The sequence below is a fragment of the Doryrhamphus excisus genome, chromosome 3, assembly GCF_030265055.1.
Source record: "Doryrhamphus excisus isolate RoL2022-K1 chromosome 3, RoL_Dexc_1.0, whole genome shotgun sequence".
Lineage (NCBI taxonomy): Eukaryota > Metazoa > Chordata > Actinopteri > Syngnathiformes > Syngnathidae > Doryrhamphus > Doryrhamphus excisus.
In genome coordinates this window covers 3,756,721-3,768,414 of record NC_080468.1, presented here as the reverse complement: position 1 = coordinate 3,768,414, position 11,694 = coordinate 3,756,721, and the positions used below count along the sequence as shown (strand labels likewise).

The window sequence follows — 11,694 nt, the reverse complement described above, 5'->3', positions numbered from 1 at the left end:
CATACCTCAAGCGAATCAGTTTGTGGCATGTTCGCAGAAAAGGCTTCTTCCGTATGACTTTCCCGTACAGCCTCCCGTTGTGCAAAGCGCACTGAATAGTTGAACGATGCACAGTGACACCGTCTGTACCAAGATCAAGACTGTTCCAACCATCCTTCACCTCTGCTTATCTGAGATTTTTCTCGGCCTGCCACTCTGGGCCTTAAATAGAACTGTGACAGTGGTCTTCCATTTCCACACTATGTTCCTCAGAGTGGAACCTGACAGCTGAAATCTCAGAGCTATCCCCTAGACCATGATGTTGAACAATCCTTGCTTTCAGATAATTTGACAGTTGTTTTGAGGCGACTATATTGATCTTCAGAGAGGATGCAACTCGTTTTTCATGATTTTCTTCTTTGTGTATGCAGGTTTTCCAATAATTAATGTTAAAGATATTCAAATCAATAAAACAAGGGTGCCCAGATTTATGCACCTGCATACTTTTGTTTAAATAATTATTGCACACTTTCTGTAAATCCTAAATTTTACTTCTCATACATTGGTGTGTTTGTCTGCTATATGATATATTTAAATGAAATTGCTGATCCAAAGAACCAGTGATCCAAAAACTTTTTCATACCACTGTATACATATATGTATATGTGTACCTATACAGTATTTCCATGTCATCAGCAGTGGCACCACTTGTCCCATTAGATGGCACTGTGGTGAAAAAAAAGACTCTGACATGTACATCATCTGTATAAGAGGGCAGGTATTTGATTGTAACATTAGCATATACAAATTAGGCTATAGTGCTGGTTTCGAAGTCATTGACATGAAAATGTATTACATTATTATATATTACCATTATGCGGCGTTACAGGAAGAGATGGGTTTTACTGAGATGCATTTTGGTGTGCTTGAAATCTTTTATAGTGAAAGGCGACTAGCGACAAAACTAGCAGCTGTCCGTATTTTGCAAAGTTTTGGTAACAAAATGGCATTGAGGCATGAAGCGTTACTGGGAATAGTAAAATACATAAGAGTTACATTTATCGAGAGCTGTTAATCGACGCCCAGCAAATGCATCTGAAGAGCGATCCATACATTATTAAACAACTCCATCTCTTCTTTTCATCACTGCAGTGGGGATGTTGTCGTCGCCATCAGCATTGCTGATCACAAGCTCAGCATTCCCATTACGCGAAGGTTATTCCTGGGGTGAGGAGATAGCGAACATTATGATAGCTGTCATAAACAAACCACCGCCATGGTGACATCACGTGACTTTGTCGATTTGATGCACAGAAAATTGCAGGCCTCCAGCTGTGTGGCCACAGGAAATCTTGAAACAAAGCAGCTCAATGTTTAATAGGAATAATCCTCTATATACTCCTTCATATGTTACATAAGGTACAGTCTAATATATTTTGGAATTCTACTTATTACCCCATCCCTTCATCTTACTCCTTGTCCTACCCCATAAAGGGGACCTATTCTGCTTTTTCCACTTTTCTGACCTATAAATGTGGTTTGTATTCTCGTGTTAAACGATGCCAAAGTTTCAGATAATGAGGTCTGCGCATTTGGAAGGGAGCCCTAAAAGAAGTTTGGGATGGCTCTGAGTTTTTTCTGTGACATCACAGGGAGCCGAACTTCCTTATATGGGCGTGCCGGGGTATGCCTGCCCTTGTCCCCTCTCTGCTGGACTGTTGTGGAAGTTGTGATCATGTTAGAACCGTGTTTATTTTGTGCAAGTAAGCGGTTGTCTGTGTAGCATTATAGAGCGTGCATACAGGGTGCGTCTTACAAGCTCACCAATGTCTGCAACACAAATAGTCCCGCAAAAAATGTTTCATGACAAAATTTGCTCTACCGATGTTTCAGGGTCATTCCCCCCTGTCATTGGCTGGTAAGGACTGTTATGCATCCCAAAAGAGTGAAACCATTCTTGTTTGGGGGGTTGTCTCTACTGTTCCAACTGTGCAAAGATCAAAGCTCCAAAAGCAATTTTTTAACAGCACTCATTTGAGCAATTAGAGTGGTTGCTTTGAAAGGAAGGTGCTGTTGATGGATAATGTGTATCCATCAATAATGTTGATGGATATGTGTCATTTCACTCATGTATCACTAGCCAGACGATGAACAGTACGTTTGCTGCTGAGTATCGCTCATTGCAGGAATCACTTGTAAAAGGCATTAGTGGCACACGCTCGCCAGGCGAAAACGTGTTGGTTGGTGTTGATGAGTGGGAGTGGGTGGGTGACATGCTGGTTGACAAAGTGGAATGAAAGTTTCTAAGAGACCAAAGGAGGGCAGTATACCTCAGCTGAGGGCTCTGAGGCACACCGACTCCCTGCATGATTAGTCACCTTCATTAGTAGTCACACGGTTGACTGTTATCTCCTCCAATTCATGTTTGGTTACAATTCACAACAGTATTTATAATATTATTATCATAAAATATGAATAGTACTAATAATATTATAGTAATAATAGTATTAATTAATATATGTATTAATATATTTTATATATATTAATATATTTTAGCACATACAAAGAGAGATGGAATGTTTTAATTACTAACAGTTTTTTAATACTTGTGGGGGGTTTTTGTTTGAGTTTTTTTTCTCTCTTGAGTTTTCTTTTTTTCATTTTTCCTGTGAAGCACTTTGTGATTCTGAGGAATAGAAAGTGCATTAGATATTGAATCCATTATTATTATTATTATTATTATTATTATTAGTAGTAGTAGTAGTAGTAGTAGTAGTAGTAGTAGTAGTAGTAGTAGTAGTATTACAACAATAATATTATTACAAATTATTATTACAATAATTAATATTAGCATTAATATTATTAATATTATTATTAATATTATAAACACATTTAATTCTAGTTGTAGATGGACTCATACTTATTTAGTTGTACAGATGTTGTTCTGGTAACACACAGTGGCCTTGCTATATATACAAATATACTGAAGTTATTTTCAAGTTATTTTTTACTTTAATTCTTTTTTTATGTGATTTCATATGCAAACAACTCCAAAAAAATGTACACATATAGTCATAAGCCTTTAGCATCATTTACTCATGCCTAATGCAAGAAATGGAGCTGAGGGTATGTTCATGCTTGTATGCTTGGAGTAACTTGTTGTCATTTGATTTGCAGCTTGCGTGTACAGTATGTTTCTTTACATAGTGGCCATGACAGCAGGATGAAGCAGCAACGCGGCTGCTTGTGCCATTCATGAAATCAACTTGTGTCTCTGTGTCTTTCATCCGGAGGTTGCCCTTTGTGATACATAACACTACTGTTTGACACGCTCTGGGAATTACATAATGATGCCCGTGGAAGCAGCAGAAGCAGCAGAGGCCACAGCTGCTTTCAAGGTCACCCAAAGAGTGGTTGAAACAATTGGCATTGTTTACAGAGAGAAGCCTTTCCACCCTACGTGCCAGTCGGATAACGGGCCGACTCCAGAATAGCAAAAGCGTCTTGGATGCTCTGAGAGCTGGAGTGGATGCAATTGGTCATGTGGTGCATTGATGTGGTGCAGACTGTCCATGACATTGACCTGGTCCTGGTGTGTGTGTGTGGGGGGGGGGGGGGGGGGGGGCTTGTTCTGTGACATACAGGTATGTCACGTTTGTGAGTCATCGCCAACATGAAAACCTCACTCTTATTGGCCTGCACTACAAAATGATGAGGAAGAAGAATGACTCTGACACAATTAGTATATGCCTGGTTATTCATTATTCATTGAGAAATGAAAGAATTACATTATTCATTCATTTCATACCGCTTATCCTCATGAGGATAGGCTGGAGCCTATCCCAGCTGTCTTCAGACGAGAGGCGGGGTACACCCTGGACTGGTCGCCAGCCAATCACAGGGCACATATAGACAAACAACCATTCACAGCAACTGAGGGCAGCTGGGATAGGCTCCAGCATGACCCTGGTGAGGATAAGTGGCATAGAAAATGGATGCATAGATTATTATTGTCATTTTGTTACTAATAATATTTTTCATGATTTTTCATGATGCTTGAAATTTCATGAAGGACTACAAAGAGGGGGAAAATAAAATGTATTGAAATGAATTTTTCAACATTACATTAATATTGATATTTATTATCATTATTTTAGCTGCTTAAAATTGACAATAGGTTACCACAAGGGAAACACATCCTGGATTGGCCTTCATCCAGCACCAAATTTCAATTTCAAATTTCAATTATTCCTTGATTTATTCCCCCTGCCCCCCCCCCCCCCCCCACACACACACAAACTTGAATATTAGTGTAATGGTTTTTGCATAATCCCACAAACAAATCAATCTATGACTTATCATACCAACATGAAAACATCATCTGCTAATGAATTCATTTTCCAGTGTTCTTTCCACTTGAGCTCAGACCTTAGCGAGAGACTGACAAAAAAAACACCCATCTAATTATTTTGTTCCCCCTAATGTGCATTTAATGAATGTCATTCCCTTGAGTCGAGATAATGTATTATTACCATGTCATGTACGCTCAAATGAGTTGAACTTTCACCATCAATCGCGCCACGCTGCGACAAACAACCGCACAAAAAACGGCAACAGACAGCTGGTGCTAAAACTAGAGATGGTTCTTAAAAAAGGCCACTCAGTCGATGGGAATTGACAAGTATAAAAAGAAGTTAAGCACTCTTGGTATTAAAATGTAAAAAGAAGAAAACACCCAGTCTTAATTTTACAGAAGAATGAAATGTAATATGTAATGTAAGTTATTGGTGTCATATACGTCATTCTTAATCATCACACAAGTAAAAAGAAATGAACCAATGATACTTGTATATATACAATGTTATATATATAAAAAACATGCTTTAACTCTGATAACAAGCAGCAAGGGTTCATAGTTCAACGTCGTTTTTCATTTCATTGTTTTTGATCATCATCTTCAGAGCACAAAAGTGTGTTTTTGTCTGCCTGATTAATATGAAATAGCGCCTCGATGAGCGCTATCGATGAGCTGCAAATTACATCCCCCATAACAGGCAATCATGAGTGTGTTCATCCTCACAAAAAGCCATCAACCTTTAGCCAACAAGGTCACGGCTACAACAAAAAAGGAAGGTTACGTGATTAGTAGAAGGTTCCAAGCATTACAGCTAACATCGTGATGACGCCCACTAGAACCTTTGTCCTAAATAGAAACACCAAAGCCATATCCTTTTATAGTGCTCCCATCATTGTTGGCACCACCAGCAGGCATGTAAAAGGGGGTGGAGATGGCACCTGAGGGCACCGGATAAAGAGACCTAATGGGCCACCCTGGACCATTCCAGCTGGATCGAAACGACGCCCTCGTCCACCCTCGTCTTTTCCCATCCTTCTTGACAGCTTCTTGCCATGCCACCAAAAAAGAAGGAAGAGCCAGCCCCAGCGCCAAAAGCGCCCGAGCCCGAGCGCCCTAAGACCCCGGTGTTCAACCCCGCATCTATAACGGTAAAAACAGGATATCCGTTATTCAACATCAAATAGAAAACAATTCATATGCATGAGTAGAAAGTAATAACACTGCAGTTGCCCCAATGTTAGACTTCTAAGGCAAAAATAGTTTTCCAGTGAAAATAAGTCTGAAAATGACGTCTAATCTTTGGGGTCTACATCCATGAAAACCAGAAGGTGGTGCTAAACAACTTCTACCAGTAATGAAGTCAGAAAAGGTGTCTCAAAGTGTGTTAGCAAGTTAGCAAACAGATGATGAGTTACAGTATGATGCTAATTTTAAGATAAAGGTGACCAATGAAGCAATTTGTTTCTCTTTTAATCAAAACCAATGTTGAATAAGGTCATCTTATATGTGGATCAATATGGTAAACTCGAGAATGTTATTAACTGCCACTGCATCGGAAAGGCCAAAAACAAAAACAAAAATGAAGGACTATAATGCTAGATAATACATTACAGCATATCATAGCAATCACTTAAATACAGAGTATTACTTTGATAGAATTTTTGCATGTATCAGAATGAAAGCCATTTAATGTTCATTGAAGACCTAGAGCAGGGATGCTCATGAAATTTCCAAATTCCACACAGAGATGCTCAAGCAGAGAATCGAACCCAAATCTTCTCAATCTTCTGATTGTGTGTCAGGTATCAAAATAGTTGATAGTCAATACTTCACACGTAATTCCTTAATAGTGAGTATCGGTAATATTCATTCATTCATTTTCTACCGCTTTTTCCTCACGAGGGTCGTGGGGGTGCTGGAGCCTATCCCAGCTGTCTTCGGGCGAGAGGCGGGGTACACCGGTCGCCAGCCAATCACAGTGCACATATAGACAAACAACCATTCACACTCACATTCATACCTATTGACAATTTGGAGTCGCCAATCAACCTAGCATGTTTTTGGAATGTGGGAGGAAACCAGAGTACCCGGAGAAAACCCACGCATGCACGGGGAGAACATGCAAACTCCACACAGAGATGGCCGAGGGTGGAATCGAACCCTGGTCCTCCTAGCTGTGAGGTCTGCGTGCTAACCACTCGCCCGCTGTGCCGCCCTACCGGGAATATATCAGTCAAAATAGCTATGTAGCGTTCATTACACACAGTTCATGTATTATACGTCCAGTTAGCAATGCTATTAAACATCACCGATATACTATCCATCTATCCATCCATCCATCTTCTATTGCATATCTAAGGTCGGGTCACGGGGACAGGGAAAACCTCCCCAGGGAGGTGTCCGGGAGGCATCCAGACCAAACCACCAAGCCAAAATTCGTGCTTGTGTAATATTTGACTGATTTCATTGCAGCACTTTAAAGCTAATCTGGCATGAAAAGAGCACACAATGGCTCTCTATCAAAATTATTTTATATAGGGACAATGCCTGTCAAGCTTGCAAAGAGCTTTAGAGACACCGTGTGACACAAACATGGTAGCGCAAGCTGATCTAAACACACTGACTACTGGATTTTTAACCAAATGCAATGCTAAATACTTTTAACTTTGTAGTGCTAATCAGTGAAGGTGAACATGCAACATGACACCTCATGGAAAGTTGATCTTGTGCCTCTATTATTATTATTATTATTATTATTATTATTATGGCAGCGTGTTCCTGCTTAAAGAAACGGCCATAAACTGAGCCAGATGTCTGACAATAGAGGACCACCCACGCCACCCCAGAAGAGCGGCGAGCAGGAGAAGAAAGAAAATATGATATCTGCCTGCCACCATCCGTTTTTGAACATGCTTACTTAAGAACCTCACTGAGATGTTTTTTGGACACAAAAAAATGACTGTGGGCCAAACGCTACAAACCATTGCTCATAGGTTAGCATATTTGGTAGTATTAACCTAATACTTTGGTGTTAAACTAACAAAATATGTAGGAAGGTTGGGCATTAAAATGATGTCACATTTTTAGTGAGGTATTCAAAATCACCTCAACTGGCTCCTCTGCATGTGAAGAACAGTAATGACTATGTCAGTGGGATTGAGTGTCACGAGCGGGCTTGCGAGCTTAGCGATGCGACCCCAGGATGCAGAGAGCAGGACCTCCTCAAATAGTGTAGTAGATCAGTGCAAGTAGTGATGATAGTTGGTTTCATCATGCATGATGTGCAATACAAACATGAGCATAGAACCTCATGTGAACCCTGACTCTACTAGATGCCCTCCTTCATAACCTTGCAGTGTGGAACAATTAAATCATCTAAAATTAACCATGCGGTACTTAGCCAAGGTTAGTGACAATGTATGGTGATGACAGCTAGGATGAAACTAGATCCAATGGAAGCAATGTGGACAGGAGTGCACCCTATTTATTCTCTAGCCTGCTTTTGTACGGCAGACAAGTGCAAAACATGTAAAAAAAAATAAAAACAAATTAAAGTTACACCATCTGGAGGAAGAATGTCTCAGAGTTATAAGGAGTTGGTGGCTGAGAATTAATGAAAACAATTACAATTAGGGGCTGCATGGTGTACGAGTGGCTAGCGCGCAGGCCAAACAGCTAGGAGACCCGATTCCCTGCTCGGCCATCTCTGTGGGTAGTTTGCATGTTCTCCCCGAGCATGCGTGGGTTTTCTCCAGGTACTCCGGTTTCCTCCCACATTCCAAAAACATGCTAGGTTAATTGGCGACTCCAAATTGTCCATAGGTATGAATGTGAGTGTGAATGGTTGTTTGTCTATATGTGATTGGCTGGCAACCTCATGGGGATAAGCGGTTGAAAATGGATGGAAATTACAATTAGACCACCCGGATGGGGATTGTAACACACAGACAGGAAACAGGAAGTTAGCAAAGCAGGTGTACAATCCCCTTCCGGGTACTCCAATTTTAATTGGTTTGTCTTTTTTTTTTGTTTTTTTTGCACTTCAAGGCCACCAATATTAACCGGACAAGGAATGTACCAACTCCCCGGTGTGGAGTGGTCCAAACGTTATCACTTCCAATAACTCTGGGATTTCGTACATTCCCCTTCCGAGTGATGTAATTGTAATTTGTTTTGCTTTTTGTTACCGTACTTTTGCCCTTTTAAGCTGCAACATCTTGTTGTTTGATTTGTCTTTTTGTCTCCCCACAGCTGGAATTCACCCCTGAGCAAATTGAAGGTACGCTTCGGTTTCACTCTCTCGTTTATATTACATATTATGTCAAATTACAGTTATTACCGTTGTGATTGGCCAATCACACACACAAGCAAAAAGGCAATCATACATTAATGACTATAATTTAAAAATGTTAAGTCACCTAATTATCTGTCTTTGCTTGTCCAGACTTTAGGGATGCTTTCCAGTTGTTTGACAGGACTGCCAACAATGAGATGAAAATCACCTACGGTCAGTGTGGGGATCTGATCCGAGCTTTAGGACAAAATCCCACCAACGCCGAGATCATGTATGTGCTTGGGAAGCCCAAAGCTGAAGGTATATGCTCCGAGCATTACTGACAACCCCTACATTACCCGTTAGAAAGATACCAATTATTTACCTTGACTTTGAGGGGTGATACAAAGGCCACAAAACATTGTGGTGTGAATCTGGATAATAGGGGTGAAACAATGCATGTGTGTGTATCAAACCTTGCACATGGGTACAGTATGTGTGTTTTTACATATCGGCAACATAAAACCTGTCACGCCCTGTGTGGGTTCCCAGGTGACAGTTTGTCTATGTTCCCTGTCTGGGCTTTGGCTTCCTTTTTGGACACTCTTATTTTGTATTGGACTTCCTGTTTTTGCCCTGTCTTCCTTCGTTGCCCCAATCATCCACACCTGTCCCTAATTTGTGTTGGTATTTAGTTCAGGTGTGTGCCTTTCCCTGTGTGGAATCACTGTCATTTGTCTGTCTGCTACCTGAGTTGATTTTTCTTCTTCTGTTGCTGTTGCACAGAATAAATATTATTTACCTGCATTTGGTCCTGCTCTCTGCATCCTGGGGTTGCACCGCAAAGCTCTCGTGACGGACCGTGACAAAACCTGTATTTTCATAGCTTATTTCAAGCCAAAGAAAAGCCAGTGCAAGTTTTTAATGGGGCCAGGGAGTCAAATGCAGAATGGAGAATGGATTGTAAAGTTCAAGCAACTCATTATCAGCAAGTCTATGACAGTTAGTTAATTATGTGGAAATAAGTTGGGTAGTATTGATGTTCTTAATGTTGCGGTAGGATATTGTATGGTCACAGGGGAGAGGAACAGGAAGATTAATGGCAAAAGAGAAGAATTTCTGAGCAGAAAAAGGAAGCTCTGCAGATTATTATAGAAAAATTAAAAAGACGAATAGACCAAATTCAAAATGTGACCTTTGTTGCGTGTGGGTAAATGAATGAATTGGGTAAAGTCAAACCTGCCTCAGGTGGAATTAAAAGCTTTAGATAGGGTATCACTGGGGTTACTAGCATGATAAGGGTATATCAGCATTGTTGTGTCTCCTTGCAACTTTGTCATGCAGATATGCAGTCCAAGATGTTGGACTTTGACCAGTTCCTGCCCATCCACCAGCATATCTGCAAGGCCAAAGATCGCGGCACCTTTGAGGACTTTGTGGAGGGCCTGAGGGTGTTTGACAAAGAGGGCAATGGCACCGTCATGGGCGCTGAGCTGAGACACGTCCTGGCGACACTAGGTAACGTCGTGATGATATATTAGAATAGTATGTGTGTGTCAGCTTGAGTATGAGTATGATTTCCAGGTGAGAAGATGCGAGAGGACGAAGTGGAGCAGTTGATGCAGAATCAAGAGGATGCTAATGGATGCATTAACTATGAGGCTTTTGTCAAATACCTCATGGCCTCTTGAACAACACATTTCAGTACTGCTGTATTTCAGTCTCATTGTCATTTTGGTGCTGCCTTAATCTGCGTTATGACTGCCTTCATCTCATCCCTGTACATAATGCGGAGCAAGGAACATAAATAAAATTTAATAAGGAAATAATGTGTGTCTGTGTCACCATATTAAAATTAAAAATAAATTTCAAATAAATTTCAAAAAGCCTATTGTATTAATTATTATTATTTATTTATTTATGTATTTATTTTTACATCATTATTTTATATTTTGTATTTTAATATAATAATATAATAAAATAATATTACTGCATTTTAAAATTTCATTCTATTTTACAAATTGGAGTCAGAAAAATAAATGTAAGATATTTTGTTTAGTAAATGAAGGCCTGCTAGATGGAAAATAGTTGTAATTGTCATTTATGGCCAACAGAGGGAAATGTTACTCCAACGAGTACTACCCAATACTAACCGAAGTACAATTGGTGACGGTGTAGTTTAATGAATGCACGCTAGGGGGCATTAAAATGTTCATTTATCAGTGATCTTTATTTTTTATTTTTTTTCTGCCAAAAAAGCTGAAAATGTCACTCAGTACATGTCGGATGATAATTGCTGTTTGTCTGCATATTTTGCACCACGTTTATGTTTCAGAGTGATTATATCAGACGTGTACTTGGTGACCTTACCTTCATGTCGTGAATAAGCAAGATGTCCATTTGAGGAAAAAAAACATTAAAAACAACCTCCTCTGTTATTGTGTTGTAATAGTAGTGGCAGCAATCTTGTACACACACACACAGACTTTGTCTATTTGTATTAGAGCTAATTCCCATGATGCATTTTAATAAGGACAGAGAAGCTGGAGGCAAACAATCCACAATGAACAACTACAGCTTCTACTGTGAAAGTAACAATTACTACTACTACATGCCATGTAGTAGTAGTAATTGTTACTTTCACAGTAGTTGTCATTATTGGTCAAAACAAACCATTATCTGCTAATTGTTCCAAAAGGGACAGAAACCCCCCCTCCCGATTTGAACTATAGAGAAACTGATAATTATATTTTATATTTATTCATTTATCTGTGCTGTACTGTCTGAAGTTAAAAATGAAAATGCAACAAAATGGAGAGCATACAAGCACATTTAAGAGTCAAATTGCATAGGTGAGTACTAAAAATGTGTACATGTTGGTAGACAGTTTCCTGCGCACTCCCCAAGTACTGATCTAAATGAAGTACAAGATCACAAATTCAAGTGATACATATAAAAATGACCAACCTGGAAGTGGTACAATTTGTAGTTCAGTTTTTTGAGGGCAATAATGTGTGATGTTAGGTGAGATTTCAAGCAAGTCTTGCAAGATTGCTCGAGAGACAATGCAGCCTCATCGGTTGAA

General features: G+C 39.8%; 1 protein-coding gene across 2 annotated transcripts; it reads left to right on the top strand.

The window, feature by feature from the left end:
- Window positions 1-5,280: 5,280 nt before the first annotated feature.
- On the top strand, window positions 5,281-10,428 carry myl13 (myosin, light chain 13). Of its 2 annotated transcripts, none has more exons than XM_058066872.1 (5): window positions 5,281-5,484; window positions 8,588-8,615; window positions 8,781-8,930; window positions 9,954-10,127; window positions 10,202-10,407. In XM_058066872.1, the coding sequence occupies exons 1-5, from the start codon at window positions 5,389-5,391 to the stop codon at window positions 10,249-10,251; spliced, it is 498 nt and encodes a 165-aa protein (XP_057922855.1). In that variant the 5' UTR covers window positions 5,281-5,388; the 3' UTR covers window positions 10,252-10,407. The 2 variants fall into 2 exon arrangements, with proteins under 2 accessions (XP_057922855.1, XP_057922854.1); XM_058066871.1 differs by having other exon boundaries at window positions 5,283-5,484; window positions 10,194-10,428.
- The last annotated feature ends 1,266 nt before the right edge of the window (window positions 10,429-11,694 follow it).